This window comes from Serinus canaria, chromosome 6, assembly GCF_022539315.1.
Source record: "Serinus canaria isolate serCan28SL12 chromosome 6, serCan2020, whole genome shotgun sequence".
Taxonomy (NCBI): Eukaryota; Metazoa; Chordata; class Aves; order Passeriformes; family Fringillidae; genus Serinus; species Serinus canaria.
Window position 1 is genome coordinate 17,691,854 of NC_066320.1, and position 19,940 is coordinate 17,711,793.

At 42.1% G+C, this 19,940-nt stretch overlaps 1 protein-coding gene across 1 annotated transcript; it reads right to left on the reverse strand.

The window, feature by feature from the left end:
- Positions 1–379: 379 nt before the first annotated feature.
- On the reverse strand, positions 380–17,461 carry TMEM273 (transmembrane protein 273). The gene is made up of 6 exons (XM_009087329.4): positions 17,341–17,461; positions 12,710–12,760; positions 11,889–11,999; positions 11,357–11,381; positions 3,471–3,497; positions 380–2,671 (listed from the first exon to the last, which is right to left on the reverse strand). Exons 1-6 carry the CDS (start codon positions 17,390–17,392, stop codon positions 2,626–2,628), a joined length of 312 nt encoding a protein of 103 aa, XP_009085577.2. The 5' UTR covers positions 17,393–17,461; the 3' UTR covers positions 380–2,625.
- Positions 17,462–19,940: the final 2,479 nt, after the last annotated feature.

Genomic DNA, 19,940 nt, shown 5'->3' on the forward strand with positions numbered 1-19,940 from the left:
GCAGACACAAGGAGCCTCTGAGGGTCCCTTGTGCCCAGCTGTCTTGTCTCAGTACTGCTCATCCTTCTCCCATTCCCAGGGAGCCAAGGCACACACCAAAAGGTTTTGAGAAATAATAATCTGTTCACTGCCCCAGCACATTTGCCTGATCAAGATTACCAACCTTAATTCTCCAGGCCTTTCTCCTCTACTGCTTGTAACTTAGCATTTCTTGTTTATTTTCATCTTTATTTCCCACAGTGTACTGAAATGATGTGTACTGAAACATTTGTTCACACAAATAAGAGAAGGTGATAGCTTTCCTCCCTGACCACATTCTCTCTCTTCTGTTCCAAGTCTTAATTAAAATGATAATACAGGAAGCAAATCAATTAGCAGATACCTTACAAGAGCCTTTATTCACTTACACATGTACACAAAATTACTTACAAGTATCACATTACTGCTTTAGTTTATCTGTTGGCAAATGCTGCTAATGAACTGCAGTGTTACTGAAATGGGTAACAGACACCTAGGAAACCAGGGAAAATATTCCAATATATCATCCTTCTCTCAAAATAAATTTTACATTTTGTTGTTCAAAACACGTGGAAGAATTACTGTCCAGTTTCCTTTGCAAATGTGACAAATGACCTGCTTTGTGAAAGTCAAAAAATGCCCATATTGAAATCCCTTCAGTTAATTACAAGTAGTACAGTAACTTATTCTTTATAAAAACAAAATTCTGTTATAGCTGCCCTTATGCTCTAACAGCATGTTTCCTCTAATTCCCTGACTCAGCACATCAGCTCTGCCTGATCTGAAAGTTGGTTACTGGATAGGAGGCCCTGGTCTCCATGATTTTTCTGAGTGATATTTCTTAATAACACACAGAATTTCTAGGTTGGACTTCAGTCTTACAATTACTTTTTTTGGTTGGTTGGTTGGTTGGTTGGTTGGTTGGTTGGTTGGTTGGTTGGTTGGTTGGTTGGTTGGTTGGTTGGTTGGTTGGTTGATTGGTTGGTTGGTTGATTGGTTGGTTGGTTGGTTGGTTGGTTGGTTGGTTGGTTTTTTAAGTTGGATTAAATCTCTTATATTAGTGGAGAGCTAGAAAGAACTTTATTTATTATTTTTATTATGATCTGCCACACTGAGAGCAGAATCAGGTACAAAAGTGACCCTTAAGAATATATTTGAGGTGAGAGATTTAAAAAACCCATATGCCTATAGACATTGGTTTGAGCTAAAAGGTTGTGAAGATCCTTTCTATTTACAGGTTGTGGTCTTTGGTTCTGGATAATGGCAAGTTGCAATAAAATAGTGTAACCTCCTGTTTGGAGTCATCCTGTAATGCTACAACATAAAGCTCTGCCTGTGAAATATTGGGATACTGCTTAATTTAGTTGGGAATGCCATCTACCTGAGGCCCCCAAGCCTTGAAGTTCTGCTGGGTTTCTGAGAGAAGCTGTAGGAATAGCAGAGGATGCTGGCCAAGAGTTCCCAAAGCTCCCACAGCTGACATTGGCTGCCCTGTCTTCACAAGGTGAAAGAAAACCTGGGTTGAAATACAAAAATCTCCCTGTTTCCTTGTACCTTGTGATGACAATATATGTTATACACAGCATTCTTGAAAGATGAGGATTAAACAGAATAGAATCTGCAGCATTATTTTCTGAACTGAGACCAGAGCCACCAACTCAAAGCATTAGTAAAAGTTGGGAAATGTTTACAGAATAACTTGGGCTTAAATTATTTTAAATTATTTAACCTACTCTCATTGTTCTGAAACAAACCTCTAATTTTTCCTCTTATCACTCCCACTGTAAGAAGCTTGAAATTGGAGCCAGGCAAAACAATTTTGATGTAATCAAGTCCACCAGAACATATAAGGCTAGAACAAGAATGAAGGTGCTGGGAAACTGAAATTATTCACTGACTGAATTTAGTGCATTGTTTTATACTAAAAAAATAGGGATAGGGAAATTATGGAAATAACAGATTAGCTTGTTTGTACAGTGTTGACATGAAGTGTCAACAAAACATGAAAAACATTATTTCAAAAAGGAATTTTTAATTTTAAATGGCTGCAATTAATTTTAAATGGTTGAAATCATCACTAATACCTACAAAAGACCTCAGTTCTAGATCTAAAAATTAAAACTTTAAATTAATGAAATGTTTTCTTACTAACACAAAACATGTATTTCCTGAAATAAATGAGAAGTCTGATTTTGTTCTAACCTCGAATGAATGATTTTTCAAGTTATCAAGTTACTTCTCTTGAAATATGGGTGTGACCATGAATTCTGCTGCTGAATTATATTGCCACCTTTCTGATTACCTGGTATTTAACAGACTTTAGAAATCAATCATATACTTATCACAGAATAAAGAGGATCTATTAGTGAGCAGAGCTCATCTATTTTATTTTCCTCACACATCTCCTTCACAGACAGGCTGAGGGGGATTGCAGGCCTTTTGAGTGTAGGTGATTGAAGTTAGCTGCACTATGAGCTCTTCCTGTAAACAATCAATCAGCCTTTCAACTAAAGAACAAAGAAAAGGATTGGTATGGGAAGGATTTCTGCCTGTGCACAAGAGACTCCTATTGATCCTCAGGCCAGGTAACTGTTGATTGCAAAAGGGTTATTGATCTCTTGTACTTTGGTTTCTTATTGCATTGCTGTCATCTCTGAAAAGAAAGAAAAATTGCAGTTAACAATAACTCTCTGGCTTTGGTTTTACCTGGATTATGCCAGGTTAAACATCATTGTAAAAGCTGAGCTGGGAGATACTCAGATAAAAACCACAGAAATTCTAGAAAGTTATTAATGGAGATGCTGGAGTTACTTTCATGAAGTTCCTTTCACTTAACTTTTCTTTTAGTAGATGTGTCTTTGTACCTTTGGAAGCATCTCTTTTTCTTAGGTGAATCAACAGAACAAACGTATGCTTGTGGCTGTTGTGGTGCCTTCCAGGTGCCCTTGTCACCTGGAATCCCTGGTAGTGACTTCCAATGCCCTTGCCCCCTTGCCAGGTAGGAATCCCCTAGCAGCAAGCCGTGAATTTTCCAGGAAGCATCCCGGGGCTCCCTGCATTGCAGACACTGGACTATTGTCATTTGGGGTGCTTCCCACTGTTGCCTTTTCACAGGGTGGGAGCAGCTGAGCAGCTCCTGGATCCCTTTTGTGGCTGCATCTTCCCAGGAGTTTATTCCCTGGAGTGCCTGCTGCTGTGGGGCAGCTGCACAGGGCAGCCAGCCTTGTGATGAGCCTCTGCCAGGGAGCTCCAGGTGAACCCCTGGGAAATGCCCTGCCCTAGCCTGTGCAGAGTGCCCAGCACAGCCAGGCTGTCAGTAACTCAGGGTAACCCCACAGCCTTTGTTGCTGGGTCACCTTTCCCCAGGTGGATGTGTCTCTAGAGCTTTGGATCTGCCCAGTACTGTGGCTCCACCTCCCTGTGCCACCAGCACCCCCTTCCCCCAGACATACCTGTTTTGGCTTGGTCCCATGTTTGACCTGCAAAGTGGAAAGAGCGAGCTATTAATTCTGACACTCAGAGCCATAATCAAAGGTGAGAATTCAAATGAGTAACGCCTTAGAGTTGCAGAAATGCAGGAACTTTTTCATTTTTTTTCTTCACTGCTCTAAATCTTTTATTCAGTTTTGCTCCATCTAGTGTCAGTGCTTGGGAACAGGATCTTGTCTGGCAGCCCTCGAGTTGTTTATATTGAACCTCACGACTCCACAGGGAAATGAACTTTATCGTAGTCCCATTCCTACAATACTACTTCAGTATTTTCTGCTGTCTTTGCTGAAGAAAAATGTCCCAGGAGATTTGGTGGGCAGGCACAATCCACGTTTCACATAATTTGCCTCAGCCTTTTCTCCTTCTCTGAGAGGAATTTTGCCACTCGTGGCTTTTAGAACGCTCTGCCAAAATTTTCTGTTCACAGGGGATTCACTGCCCTGTTATTGTCTGTAAGAATTCTGATTCCCATCCTTCCAGTCTGACCTGAGCATACAGTCCATGGGAGACCATGTGGTGAGACATAGGCTGGATTTTTTTCTGTTCTGCTGCTTTTCCTCCCTTATTTCTTTCTCTGGTTTGGGGTGAGCCAGCACAGCTCTGTAAGGGAGCAGTGCCTGCAGCACAGCTGAGTTCCCATCTGCCTGCTTTGCCCAGCCCTTGGGAGCTTCCAAGGGAAGCCTTTGTCCCTGCATTCCAGCAGACTCCTTCCCAGCCAGGGAAGGTGTCTGCTGGAATGCAGGGACAAAGGCTCACCTCTACCTGCCTGCTTGCCTGCTCACCACACTGGAGGTGTGGGGCTTGTCACAGCCCTCCTTCACCTGTGCTAGTCTAGCACTTTGCAGACACAAGGAATTTCTTTTAGTGACACAGCTCTGACACTGCCCAAGAGGTAACAGTGGTGCAATAATATTTTTCAGCTTGTTACATTTTGTGGCAGCTCTTTCCCAGAAAGGAGAGGCATTTCAAAACATAACCAGGGACCTGGTATAGGCTTATGAACTTGTCAAAAATTTCTTCACAAAATATAACACTTGAGCCTGTGAAGTGCTACACTAAATTCTTTCTGGACCTGTAGCCAATTTTAAAAATACAGTATTTTCCCCACTTCTAACTCCAGATCAATACAGAACAGGCCAGTGCAAAGTGATGTGAGCTAACTGAGGTGAATCAGCAATTGCATAAGGTTCTCCTGCCTGTGTCACAGGAGAGGAAGCTGGCAGGGAATTGCTAGGAAGGGCAGCTCCTAAGTGAATGCCTAAATGGTCTAATCCTAACTCAATTCTCTGCATATAAAAAGAGAAAATAAGACATTGGTTGGGAGGCCAATGCTCTCCTCCATACAGTCCAGTGTAATCAGTAAGTTACCCCAAGACAGTGGCTGTCTTACTGGTGCTCTCAGGTAATCTTCCCATTTTTGACAATGCCAGCTCCTGCAAGACAGGACAGTCCAGCCTGGCACCTCACTTGTAATATTTCACCATTTCCCTTGTGCCAGATGTCCTTGAACAGCCTGATACCTCTGAAAATTATATTTATGTTCTACCACATTGATTTTTGGCAGGGCCACTTCCCTGAGACAGTAGAGAAGGGTGACTGCCTGAGCAGAACATACAGCTGTGCTGGGGAAGGGGGAAGTCAAGCAGGCCTTTCTCTAGACATGGGACACCCTTTGCTCTCCTCCAGGGAGTCATGGAAGCTCACTCACAAACTCTTTAAATCGTCTGTTTCTGCCTACAGGGTTAGTTATTCTTCTCATCCCCAGCTTCCACCTCTCCTGTGCCAGCACAAGTGTTTCAATGTCTGTGTAGTAAATAAGATTTGGGAGTCAGCCAGGTGCTTCTTTTAATGCACACAGAAACACACACAAGAACCTAATTACTTTTCAGGGAGTGGCTTTCTGTGTTTTTCCTTTAGAAGACCATGCAAATTTTCCATTGACTTTGTGAGCCTCTGCAAAGTGTCTTTAAACCCCATTTAAATCCATATGGAAAGCCTTTAAGCCCATAAACTTCTGTGAGCTGCTGAGAAGTACACCACAGATCCCCAAGCATCTGCAGCAGAAGTCAGCATCACTTTGTGGTACTCACTGATTTCTTTCAGCTTGCTATTTGTTCTCTGACACCAGGCTGAGAGTACACATGGAATATGGAGAGTGGATGATTATAAGCAACAGTCAGGAGAAAACCAAGCAGCTGTGCTGACACTTAGTACAGGTTATTCAAGGCAGAATTCTTGGACAGTAAGAGATCAGGGAACTGAAATAAAATGATGTGATAGACTGTACACATGATCTTAAAAAAGGATCTGTGAATAATTTTATGTTCTGAGATGGCACTGACAAAAGTTCCTAGGATCTGAAATTGGTGATTCTTTTTTCATAAGTCTAGTGTGAACTTGTGTGCAGAAATTCAATGTGATACACAAAAACCTGTGAGCTGGAATATGCAGGAGCTCTAATTTGATGCTGTTCTTGTCTGACTATCACCTGGCACTCTTGTCTCTTGCGTCCAGAGGCCTTGGTTTCTGTTGGTTCTAAGCTGTCCTTTAGCTATCATAGCAGCTTTCATTCCTAGCTAATCCCATGTTGTCACTTCTGTGACAAGCCCTAGGCAACACAAAGCTCCTCAGTTTGTTTGGCAGACGGGTGCTGCCAGGGAGCAGGAGGCTCTTTGCTCAGTGGCATCTAATATTTGAGTTACCCTGGGTGCCTGCTGACAGGGATGAAGAGGGTACTCTTCCAGAAGCATTTCACCTTTTTTTTTTTTTTTTTTTTTTTATCCAGACTTGCAGCAGCTCTAGGGAAGGGTAGAATTACTTGTTCAGTGCTGGAATCATTTGCACCAGCAAGTTTGCCAGCAGCGACCACGATGGCTGTGGAAGGAATTGCCTCTGACAGGTGTCTGAATATTACCAGGAAAGCATTCTCCTGACTCAGCAGGTTTGGCACCAACTCTTACAATCAAATTATTTAGAGCTGTTCAAGACTAGCCTCAAACAGTTGTGCAGAAGGGTAGGAAGGAGTAGGGATTCTTCCCAGTTTGACAGCTGTGAAAAGGTCAACCACAAAGGCAGTCCCCAGATCTGAGAGGAGAGCAGGCGCCCTGGGCCAGGTGCCCTCCCAGGGAATGTGGAGGGTGGCCAGAGGAGCAAAAAATAGCCAGAAGTGTGGCTCTGCCCATCAGGCTCAGAGCTGGCATCAGCGAGGTATGCTGGATCATTGGAATGGGTTTAATTAATTAATTGATCTCACCCTAGAAGTTTGTGCCATACATATGTGTGTAGTGTATGTATATGTGTGTGTGTGTGTATATATATATATATATATATATATATATGTGTGTGTGTGTGTGTATATATATATATATATATATATATAGTGTCTTTCAGGAGCTGTTTGTGTCTGTATTCCCTCAATCCAGGAATGGTGCTAAGGGAGCTGAGAGCCTACAGAGTGCCTTACTGCTGCTTTTTAAAGCCTGCTGTCCCCAGCATAGTGCAAACCTTAATGTCCTTGATTTTGAAGTGTGTGATAAAAAGATTAATTTCATTTTATGGAAAGGGTAACCTGAGCCAGGGACTTGTCCAAGGTTGTTCAGAAGAACAAGTTCAGCTAGACAGGGCAGGGACAGAAATAGGAAGAAAAAACAGTTTATTACTCTATTCACCAGTGACTATTGCCTCAACACAGGATGGGTATTGACATTTTGTTTATGCAAATGTATATGTACTAGGTTTGTAAATTTTGGAACCATTTTCCAAGGGACTCCCATATGTTGTTTTCTCAAGTACCCACTCCAGCATCAAAACCAGATCTCCAGTTAAGTTTATTTGTGAGCTCAGAGTCCAGTGACTCGACAGACAGTGTCTCTCATTTGCAGGTGATGGGACCCGTGTGTGTGTTTTTGGCTTCCTGTTTGTTGAACTATACATTCTGCAATTCACAGTGCTAGGGACCAAGTTTGGGTCAGAAAGAACTGTTCTTATCTCCAAAACAAGATGTTTGTCTTTCTATCTGACTTTAAACCTGTTTGAAGGATATGATATTCTTAGATCAGATCTTGTTCACTGTCCTTGCCTGTCAGGCTACAGACCTGAACATGACAAAATGCCAGGAAAAAAGACTCCTGGTTCAGGTGTTTAGGCTGCCACAGTTCTGGTAGTTGGAAGAAACTGCACCTCAGCATTGAAACCTGCACACACTTGCCCAAACCTAATCTTTTCCATGCCATCCATCTGTGCTGTTTATATTTTCAAAGTGGACAATTTCACCTCCTATGCAATGTCTGGCACTGTTTTTAGTGAATTTTAGAACATATTAGAGGCTTTCAAAGTGCAGTTACATTCCAAGATCTGCTCCATTCACCTAAAGAATGTTACAATTCTCAAAAGTATCCTGTGTTTTTCAGGCACAGTCTGAAGCAAAGTAAAAAGAAGTTGGTCCTTGAGAAGTCAGGAGGGAAAATATAAGAGAGTATTAGATGAGGCTTTGGAAAGGAAAAGAAAATCACCAATGTGCTTGGCAAGCACCTCCCACGCTCCTCCTCTCTTCCATAAAACATCAGAAGAACTTGTGGATTGCATTTAGAACCTGATTTTCTACTGAGTGAATTACATGGAGTCCTCTAGAACCCAGTGAATGGCATGGGGAATTTTGTGTGTGCTGTTGCCAGGATGTGTTGACAACAGATTCATTTGTGGCAGGTTTAAAATATGTACCTTTTCCTTTTTAGTAAACATTCTCTGTCTTTCCACCCTTCTCCTTGTCTCTGTATGTCTCTTTCTTTGTCTCCTGTCAAAATAAATCTGGCTGACATGCACTGTAGTTAACTCAAAATATTGCCAGCATTAAATGTGCCCAGACATTTTTATGAATACATTAAACTTGCATGAAATTTTTAGGCATTATAATTTACCAAGCTTACACCAAGATGGCATTTGATACTGACATGAGCTATTAATTAAAAAAGAGGACGTTAAATAATTGTCAGTTGACATATAAATTGCTGTTTTGTTGGCTGACAGAATCTTGCCTCAAGCTTTTTTCTTCTCAAGTATTAGTAAATATCCCATTGAGTTTAAGGGCAACCCACTGTGAATTGATTGTTTAAATCTTAATGTTATGTACCTGACTAAATAAAGTGGTAAATTCTGTTAATTATTTCACAATGAGTTGTCAGTGGCACGTGGGGATCGAAACAAATGTGTTTTAAGTATTTTGGAAATTATCAAGGGGGATGCATTCAAACACTTCCTGATTTTAGTGAAAGTCTGTTCTTGGAAGGGGTCAGTTGGGTTCAGTACCAGTTAATTGGGGTTCTGACACTGAGGATGATTATCTGCATCAAGACCTTCAGCTGGTATGAGGCTGAGCAACTCCACTGGCTATGGAAGTGCAATGCTGGGTGATGCCCAGCAATCAGAGCATTTCCCACCTAGGGAAATACTGAGTGGCTGGTGGCATGTGTAGAAATAATGATGTAAAATTTAAAACAAAATTTGGCTGAAGGTGAATTTGGTTGAGTGTTCTATCAGTGGGATTAAGTATTTTTTTCCTGAACAAGCATTAATAATCATCCCTGGTCAAGCAGAAAATGAAGCTGTTGGCAGAAGAGTTGCCAGTTCTCCTCTCCAGTCCTAAAGGGATGGTGTCTCTTAACACTGAACAGGTTCCAGGTTGCCTTTCCCTGAGGGATTCAGGATGGCTATATGGTTGGTTGGAATAAATCAGGTGATTTCAGATAATAGGCTTCACTTTATCAGAGCATTTTCTAGGACTAACCACTGGTCTAAAACTTCCATGAATTAGAATTCCCTAGGGAACTGAAGCAAGTAGGTAAAATCAACTTAGACCTAATTATCATATGTGTCTCTTGTGACCTAAATAAATCCTGCTAAGTATTAGTTAATTAGGGGCATTTTTAAATGTTTCTATAGCTCTGGTAGTATTTTTAGTGCCAGAGGTTTCCTCAAAACCAGTAGAAGGCTATTCTGTTTCCACAGATTATTACCAACATTATGGAATCCCAGAGTAACACATAGATGTCCTGAAGTGAAAGAGAACAAAGATTTGCTAGTATATTGCTGATTACCACAGCAGAATTGAGAAGTGCACTGGTTAAGAAGTGACAGTGGATTTCTAAGTTTTTTCTACTTAGCCATAAAAGTGTCATCTTTAACATAAATAGTTTTGCCCCAAAAGATTGTGGAATTAGAGTCTCTCTCACTGGTCAGTGTCAGTGGCTCTAAGGAAAAACATTTCTGTATCGTGTCACACTTCCAGCCTTAAGACCAGAATTTTGTTATGAAACTGGAAATTTCACTCTACCTATTAAAAAATGCCTGTAGGCTGGGATAGGGAAACATCAAAGAGGTCAATGTAAGGTCACCAATAAAGACATTAAATTTTGCTGCCACCACAAAGTCAGCCACTTCCCCTAGAAAGATCAGAGGATGATGTAATAAATGTTCAGACTGTCTCTGAAGGAAAATATGACACATAATAAACAGCAAAGAGAGCTAGAGAAGTCCATTGTGGAACAGTTCATAGATCATCCTGTCTGCATTTCACCCAGGCAGTAAATCTACCACTGCCTTCTGTGTTTCTTCTTGTCTTTGTCCCTCTCATCCCTTTATTCTCTTTTCTCTTGACTCTGGCTTTTCTGTTCTGGCTTAGCTCTTCCTCATGACTTTCCCATTCATTGCTCTGTCTGCACTGTCCTGAAAGCATCACAAAGTTTGCCAGGTATTCTCTGTTTGTTATTCTGACCTTATCATAGTCCTAATCTATTTCAGGTTAACCCACAGAAATTGCCAGAGTCTTGACGGAGAATGGTTTATTACTAAAAAACGAAAACTTTTTGTGCCAGTTACACTGCAAGAGTGTCTCCCTGGGAAAATAATACGTGCTGCAGGACTGGGGGCCTTCTCTGTCAGGCACACAAAACACTGAAGCTGCTGCTGCAAAGGGTGTCCTTGCTTTGGTCTTTAATTCAGTGTTCAATTCAGTGTTTACATATGCTGTGCTCTCTTTATGAGGAATGGCAGTGGTGGGGACATTCTTTATCCAGCTCCCTGAGAGAGGCCAAAAGCCATTTCTGAAATCATAGAGTACAGCTGATTGAGTTGTCTTCCCTTGATGAGAATGTTCTTTAATTGATGTTTGGAGGTTTTTAGTGACTTATAAAATGTCTCCAAGGGACACAAAAAAGTGTCCACATCTGTAGGTTACCATGAGCCAACAGAGCTGGCAGCCCAGAGCCTCTGCTGCTGTACATCCCTTCCCCTCTGCCTGTCCTGGGGGGAGATGCAGAGGGGCCATTGCCTGAGAAGGCTGGCACTGCTCTCCTGCTGGTGAACTGGTCAGGTGCTCAAACCCTAAAATGGCCTTACTGTTTCTGGGTAAGGGGGAGGAAGGGGAAGGGCAAAGAGGCATCCCTCCCAGCAGGAATGATTACTGCATGACCCTAACTTATAAGGGCCCAGAGTGAAGGAAATTTTCAGAACTGAGATGCAGACACAGTAACCTTAGATAAAACCATTTACCTAGAGTTTGCTCTTATTATACATGGTACAAACAAAAAAAAAAAGAAGTTTCATCACAAGTGTTTGAAGGATTTTTCATTTTAAAAATAATCTCAGTCTGCTGGGTTTTCTTGTGTGTTTCTGAAATGTTGAAAAGATGTTTGAAGAAAATTCATTTCCCCCTGTAGATTCACTAGATATCCCAGACCTCTAGAGGCTTACCATGTGTGTTATGTGCAATCATTCCAACATGGGGAAGCATCATGCATAATGAGAGAGAGAGAAATTAGAAGTTGTGCATAACAGAAAACACAGTGACTCTTACCTTCTATCCATTTTGCCTTCTGATTCTAAAGTGAGAAGAGGAAAATGTGGTTAGTTGAGAAACAAGGAACAGAGTGGGGATAGGCCTCCACAGAATTTGTGAGGAGGCAACCAGGAGTACATAGGATGGCTGGATCTTTACTAGCTGTAACTTTCTGAGGCAAAACTCGGATATTAGTTGTGTCATGCAACTTTCCTAAAGCCCTTCTTGATTCTTCAAGCAGGAATATCTCATGACAATTTTCTCAGACCTGTGTCTTAGCTAATCCTTTGTCTGGTTTGAGTTTGGTTGTAGCACATCCCTAGGGTATCATGAGAAACAGCTTTGAGGTTAAAGAGTAGACTTGGTTATAGTGCAGTGTAAGTCTGCAGTTCTAGGCAGTCCAGCAGTTCAGACCCTTTTTAAACAGTTCTTCACAGGAAAATCAGAGCTGTTGTATATACACAGTTCTAACACAAGCTCAAATCTGCTGTATCAGAAGATGAGGAAAGCTAGATCTATGGAAAAGGGATCAGGAGTATTTTTTTCTTACCTTCAAAGACACTGTCAATCATTTTGGCTTTGATCATGCAAATTATTACTGCTACAAAACCGATTGCTAGAACTGCTCCCAGAGTAGCTCCTACAATAACATATGTGTAATCTGCAAATAGTGAAAACAACTCAGTGAGTATACACCTTTAAATAATAAATACATTCTCTGAGTTTCAGATGTAACACATCCCTAAAAAAAAAAAAATGCTGAGCCAGAGTAGGTGGCTGAGGAGAGTCTGAGTCTGTTCTTTAAAATCCTTGGGTACAAGGAAGCCATGTGAACCTGTGGCTAAGGGGCTCGAGGGTGTTTTATGATAATGAATAACTTCAGCTTTCCGTGTGTGCAGGTCTCAGCTGAGTTTTAGAGCCAGGGCTTTACTTTTACCTCAAAAGCAAAATCCCTCATCCACACTCCTTTGCCAATCTGCATCCTTCCAAATTGTTATTGCTGCATGCACATATCCACCTCCCAGTCCCTCACCTCCTGCCTTGCCCAGCTGCTCTGCCTCTGTAAGTCTTTGTTGGGAGGCAGGAGAATTTGAAAGTGTAACCTATGTGTTGTGATTTGTACACTGTGTACACAAGGGTTGTACCTCAGGCAGGGGTTGCCTGTGTTCAGGATCTGGGTCCCGTGCTCTGTCCTCATACACATAATTTGAAGAGTCAGTCACATGACAGGACTCTGCAGCATAGGCAACTACAAACTCACAGTATTATCTTCTACACCTACAAACTATACAAAGTCTTCCAAGGACATTCAGTTTTGTTATTTTGCCTCTAACTTACTGCCTGGAAGTGAAAATCCCACCATGAACTCACCTATTTCCTCCTCTGGGTTTCCAGAAGCATGTACCTTTGCTCTCCAAAAATCTGAAATGGAAATATTTTAGCCTGTTAGGACATTGGGCAGAATTCCATATCTGGCTTTTTCCAAGGGGATATGCTAATAAATCCTAGGCTAGAATCTGAGACTTCCTGCAGTAGTGAAATGTTATCAGTCAAGTTAATGAGGGCATCCTAGAAATGTGGCCACACACATAGAAATGTGTCAGTTTTTAACCAGAAGAGAAAATACAATTCCAAAATTTTATGTTGCCTTACACTGTTTCCATTCCATGGTTTTGTCACTGCAAGCCAGAGAGCTCTATAGAAGAGAAGCTGCTATAAATCAAGGAAAAGATTACAGGTGCACTAAAGCTAATAAAACACACTAATAAGTGAGGAAATGGCACAGTCCAACACCCCTTTTCCCATGAATCTCGATCCTGCCTGGAGTTCCAGTCTTCTGAATGTGATTTATTGCTGGCAGAGAGGAGTCTTTTCCTCTTGCAAGCAAATTTTGTAGGCTGGAAACAAACCTTTCCAGAGAGTTCTACACCAAGTTCCCTGTTCATGACAAGGACACCTCCTGGCTCTTCCCTACTCCATGAAGCCACTGAGCCATGGTGCCTGATGCTCAGAGGGTGCAGGCCTTCAGAATGGAGTGGCTTTGAGGAAAACAATTCATTCCCACATACTTCAGCAAGAAAAAAGAATCAGCATTTTTTAAAAGTGAGAAAAAGGAGAAGTCGTGTTTAGTTTTAATGTTGCTTGGTTATTATAGGAAATTGTTAAAAATGTACACTTGAATGTTTTTTCAGTGGAAGGATATTTCCCCTGAGGCCTTTTCAAGCAGCTCCAAATGCTGTAACTGATGTGCAGCTGCATGGGGTGCTGGGCCATGAGAAGGCTCTAAAGGCAGATGTGACTCCTGCATTCCACACCTGTGTGCTGCTCAGCTCCTGCCTCTGCAGGTGCTCCAGGCACAGCACGAGCTCACTGCTCTTTGGCCAGGGTGCCAGTCCGAGGGGCGCCTGTGCTGGTGGGGACACAGCTGCTTTGCACACAGCATCATCTTTTCATTGGCATTCCCCACCAGAGCAGGAATTGGGAGGGAGTATTGTTTGGCTGAAACCCAAGCAGAATTTCAGTGTCTTAAATGCACTCAGTTTTCCTACTCCTAAGGTGTCCAACATTGTAAGTCCCAGCTCCCGCCCTCCACGTTTAGTGGAGAAAGAATTTCATTTTCTTGAAGTTTTGGGGTCTTTACTTTCATTTGTTGTCCACTAAAATGGGTGCTAGAAACATGACTACTTTTAAGCTTGAAGCATTGTCCTTACATTACAAAACAAAGCATTTTGGTACCTTTACCAAAGAAATAATCTTGTGTCTGCTTTTCAGACTGCTAAAACTCTTGAGTTGAGTGTGGGCCCTGGGGCTTCCAGGGTTATGCCAAATAAAACCTGACATACTGGGTGGCTTACAACAGATTCATTTTTTTTCCTGGTATTAATCACATTTCTGTTCTCAAATTTTAATAAATTACAAATCAAGCTTCAAAAATCTGGAGAAGAGCTAAAAAAAATCTTGAGTTTTAAAGCAAATATATTTTAGGAACTGTAATTCAGAAGTGAAAGAATTTTTTTTCTTTTTTTTTTTTTCTGCCAAACTTTTCTACATAATGAAAATGTCTGGAAACTTATTTTGTAGAAGCAGAAATGTTTTTTCTCCAAAACCTCTATGACTCTCAGAAGAGGTGTGGTAAGGGGTAGAGAATCTGTGCTTATACTGGCTATGCTGAATGACCAACATCAAAGTTATAAAGATAAGGAAATTTAAAGAACACCAAAAGCTCTAAGGCTACACAGTGGGCACAAAAAGCATAGCTTCTGTTTTTTCCATATTAAAAGCAAGTCTCTTTGCTCTTGCCTGTGATTTTATTTCATTATAAATTTAAAAAAAACACCTTTCTTCCATCCCCTTAATTATTCTTTGTGCTCATATGAAAAATGTTTTAAATTCAAGCATAATAAAAGTGATATTGTATTACTTTTATTATCCTAATGATCATAATACATAGACCTTAATGTATGCTTTCTAATGGAATTAAACCAGTGACAGATTATGTGTTTTATGGCAGAAATAATATTTTACATGGAATATTTTATGTAGGTCAGTTTAATATATTGAGATTAAATTATTAGTTTCTTTTTAAAAAGGGAGGGAAATTCCTGAAAACCCACAAGACTAAAGAGAATATTTTCAATTCATTCTTGCAGTATGCTTTTAATTAAGGTTTAATATCATTTACTGGATGTTGTTTAAATACCATTTGCTTTCAAAGACAATGTTAGGTGGATTCTATTTGTTTCTGTTTTTTCTTGGGTGGAAATAGGTGGATTAACTAATTCAAACACAGGTTTTTCTGTTTGATCTTGATCTTATCTGCAATCTAGATCTTTTGGGGACATACAAAAACCTCCCATTTGGGGGGGTTAGAAATGATGGCCTAAACTCTGCAGTGCTCTAGTCCCAGTGCTGGATTTCTGACTCTCTCTTTAGAGAGTTTAGACTAACTCTCACGTCTTGAATAAACCCTCTGGACTTGCAGAGTACTTGCTCCCGTGTGGAAGAGCCTAGCAGATGAATTTGATAGCCAGGCTTGAGTGACTTGTGGATCATTTTTCAAAGAGCCCCGAAGCCAGCGCTGGTGCTGTTTGCCCTGTGCTGTGTGCTGGCTCGGGCACGGTGTGCGGCTGGCACAGGATGGGGATGTGCCCCCTGCTCCGGCAGCACCAGGAGACTGCTGAGACACCGGGCTGCGTCTCCGGGGAACATCTCGGTGAGTGTGCTGCTGGCAGAGCCGGCAGAGGAGCCCGCAGGCTGGATGGGCCCTGCTCACAGGTGGGGGCACTAGAGAAGGAGGAACGGAGAACGTGCCGGGGCAGCCGAGCTGGGTGAGCCGGGCTGGAGCCGGGCTCCCGGAGGGGAAGCTCTCCCTGCCGGCTGCAAACGCTCTGCAACGCGGAGCATCGCTCTGTGACACCGAGTATCGCTCTGTGACGCCGAGTATCGCTCTGCAACGCGGAGCATCGCTCTGTGACACAGAATATCGCTCTGTGACACCGAGTATCGCTCTGTGACACAGAATATCGCTCTGCAACGCGGATCATCGCTCTGTAACAGAGCCTGGCTCTGCCACCGTGGTTACCCGCTGCGAGGTGGGGCTGCTGAGCACGCGATGGAGCCGCAGATAGATTCACTGGGCTGGCAGCCTCCAGTCGGTGATGCCGGTGTAACCGGGCAGAGCCAGCCCTCCCCGGGCCTTGCTGCACACAGAGCCGAGCCAAGCAGAGAGCAGCTTCTGTGTCACGCTGCTGTGCCCCTGCTCTCTGCGACACAGCTCTGCTCACGCTGTGCCTTGCCCAGAGGTCAGCTCGGCCAGGAAAATGGGGCCGAATGCAATTTATGCATGAAATCAGGGAGCAGGAAGAGCTCAATTTCCCCACCGGATTAGGTATTGTAAACCAGCCATAACAGCAATGTGTGCCTTGTCTTTCTAAGTACACAGCATCTGCCGTAGTCCCTTTGCTTGTTACCTCCTGCTTCCATGTGACTTTTTTTCCTTCCTCCAACAACTCATTTCTCCTCATTGCAACAGATAATGGCTGGTCCTGTGGCTTTGCAGCAGCCAGGAGCTCACTGCCATTTGTAATTGAGGCAGCAAGTAGGAAAGGAAGCAAATCTCTGGGAACCCCAGAGGCAGGGTAGAGCCCTGCTGCAGATCTGTGCTTTGCAGAAGGGGAGGCAGGAGCGGATTCCCAGTGGGTGCAAGCGGGAATACCTGGTCTGCATGTCTCAGGTGGGGCAAACTGCTCCTGTGGGATTCCCCAGGTGGAGATGGTGATTTTCCGTGACTGTCTGCATGAAGCTGGGTAGCATGGGAGGAGCTCCTTAGGTAAAAGCTGAGGCTTGCCACCAGAGGGTGGTGCCTGCCCCCTCACCAAACTTCCAGGGACGGCAATAGCCCCTGGAACTGCTGCCAGCTCCCCCCTCCCCGTTAGTGTTCATGTGACCCCTGCTGAGGCTCCCTAACCATGAGCCCCACTTCTTCCCTGCACAAAGTGATGATGAATAAGAATGAAGTAAGAAGCAGGTTGTGAGAAAGCCCTGCTTTGGGCCAGCAGAGAGAATTGGAAAGAAGCAACGTGAGTCAGGACTCTGGCAGTTCAGTAAGGGAGAGTCATAGAGTCCAAAAGCAGCTTGCAGCCAGCACTCACACAGGTCAGTTTTCCCTCAAATTCTACTGAAGTACTGTTTCCTGGACAGGGAGAAGGAAGCAAAGTGTTAAACAAGGTGTTCAGCAGGTGCACATCTAATCTGCAAAGCTGCAGGCATTTAACTTCACCGTGTCTTCTGGATTGTGCACAGCTGAGCCCTTTGCACCTGGAATAAGAAACGTCAGCTAGAAAACTCAGCAAAATACCCCTCTGGCTCAACAAATATTTTTCCCCCAGAAACAAAGTTTTACAGAAGATATAGACAATTAAGCTGGGAAATAAATAAGCCCATCAAGCTCGGGAATAAAAGCTTTCAGAAACAATGGAAAACAAATAAGTTAGATCACTTACGTAAGAGAAGAAATGCTGTTGGTGCTGATATCCAGCTTGTTAGTAAGGTCATTATGAAGTTGTGATACCAGAGTGGTTTCACTCAAGTTTTCATGAATTTTGCTCTTCTGCAGTGTCTGAAAAAAAAGCTAAAGCAGGTCACATGATTATTGAAAAACTACAGTCACATCCTGAGTAGTTAGATTCGCAAGCAGAAGTTCCCTTTTTTGGGTTTAAGCTCAATACATAAACAAGCTTGAAAATGTTTTGTGGAGAAGGTGGATAGCCAACAGCACAGCCTAGTTCTACTGTTTTGCTCTCTAAGGGACCTTGGAACACTAACAGTTATTTTTGCATATCAAAAAAGTCCTACTACAGTGAATTTGTTTCTGCTGAATCTAGACAGTAACTTCTAAGAAAAATGTCTTGATGTCCCTGTCCTATTTTGCTGTGTGAAGTATTGGTACAACTGATTGAGTGTGGCAGATGTCATAGAAAGTATTTGTTAGTGCTTTGACCTGTAGTGTTGGTGTGCACACACATGTCTTTGTGTGTCTTTGTGTGTGTGTGTAGTTCATTTTTGCTCTTTCTCTGCTCCTGGTTCTCTATGCAATCAGAGTTGGAAACACCAAAACCAAGCAAACAAAAATCTCTGCACCAGCTGGATAGGAAAGATAGGACCCTTGTAAGAAACCTCCAGTGTTTTTGTACCTCATGTTTCATCTGCAAATGATCCCATGCTTCAAGGTTCCTGAAAACCTCTTCTAGAAGTAATAACAGGAATGTCAGCTTGCTTGTTTTGTTTTGGGGCTTGGTGGTTGTTTTTTTTTTTTTTAATTTGGGTGTTGTTTTGATTTATTTTGCTTTTGTTGGTTTTTTGTTGCTTCTGATGGTCCAAATCAGCAGTCTCAGGTAGTTTCAGTATTTCAGAGAAGGAATTAAGCATCTGAGTATATGGATAACATCTCTAAAGCTATTTGCTTTATTCTATTGCTACTTTTCCATGAATGCTTCACAGAGGTTACTGCACACAGCTCACTGTGTAAGCTTCACTGTTCTTGTTCACAGCATACCTCCAGCCAGGAAAAGCACTGACCAGAATAAGACAGACTTAATATAATCCTGCTTTGTAATAGGTTTATTCTGATTCTCGACCAGATTGGGAAATGTGGTTTCAAGCACCGTCATCATTATCAGCCTTCCCCCTGTTCTTCACCATCCAGCCACTGGGTAGGATATATATGTTTAATTAATTCTGCTTTTACCTTCGACCTGTAAATAGTGGGAGTAATGTCAGATTTATACGTTATATGAATAACAAGGATTTCTCAGGAGACCCTGTCTTGGTGAAAGAGGCTAACTGTAATTTTCAGCTGTGAGTAATTGTATATAATATAATCCTAAATGATTTTTCTTCTGTAATTTCATTAGAGTTTAGAAATTTAATTAGATTTTGAATCACTCTGAAATAAAGTAGCAAAACACCCAGAGACTAAGTGCAGTGGTTATTTTGTCCTCCGAGGCCAGAATTCTTGGTCTCAAATTGGCATGTGTTCATTAGGAGGAAGTTTGCAGAAGTTCTTGATATATTATTGTCTTTCAGAACGGACTCTGAATAGGTCTTTGGAGAGCATTAGAAGAGCACACAATTATTATACTGACTCTTTTTGAGGTTTAAGATCATCTGCCTTTCATATACTTAATAAAAATATGCCTCTAAAGTTGTTTAAGAAACTGTGGAGATAGGAAAGATGCTACTCCAGTGCCTCAGTGCTCTTCCTGGTTTATTAGCAACTCCAGTACCTGTGTATGATGATACAGAGAGGAGCTGTTTGCTTTACTTTAATGATTAGGTAGGTTTATGGTTATTTTTATTGCTACACATATGAACTGTCATGGTGGCTGTAATTGGAGACACACTAAAATGCCGTTCCTTCTATTCCATCTGAGGTTCAAAAGAAATCTGTCCTGGCCAACTTTGATTCTCTGTGGAATTCATTCTATGGGCAAAAAATGGACTCAGATGGCACTAAACAGCATGAAGCAAAGATCAGTGCAACAGCTTATGGTAGCATGGGGTGCCACAATAGTTGTGAGTTCAAAAAGGAGATTCTCTTAAAAAATGAAAAAAACCAAATGTTGTAAAATGAAGAATTTCAGCAGGACAAATCAGACAGACAGATACACAAAAGCTCTTTCAATGATGGCAAGCTAACGTATTTGAAAAGAAAGTAGTAGGTCCTGTGCAACGGGATGCAGTTCCGAAGTGAAAACTCATATGAGCAGAATATTCTGTTACAGACTGACCCATGCAAACATTGCTGGCTGATTCATGTCAACATCCTCTGCTGACAGGATTCCGGCATCCACTTCAGCTGGACACCGATTGAAACAGTTCCTTGATCTGATCCAAGGGGTCATTTCCTTTGTTTCATTAACAGCTCTTGTTGAGTGCTCCTCCTCACACAGAACCAGTCCTCAGGCTCAAATATATGCTTCAGAGGGTGGCCAAGTAAATCTTGAGTCCAATTGAAAAAGATTCTTGGAAAAAGATTGAAAGATTTTGTGCACTTTGCTTGATGGATACCATGGTGATTAGACAACCTCAGGCAGCCTGGTGT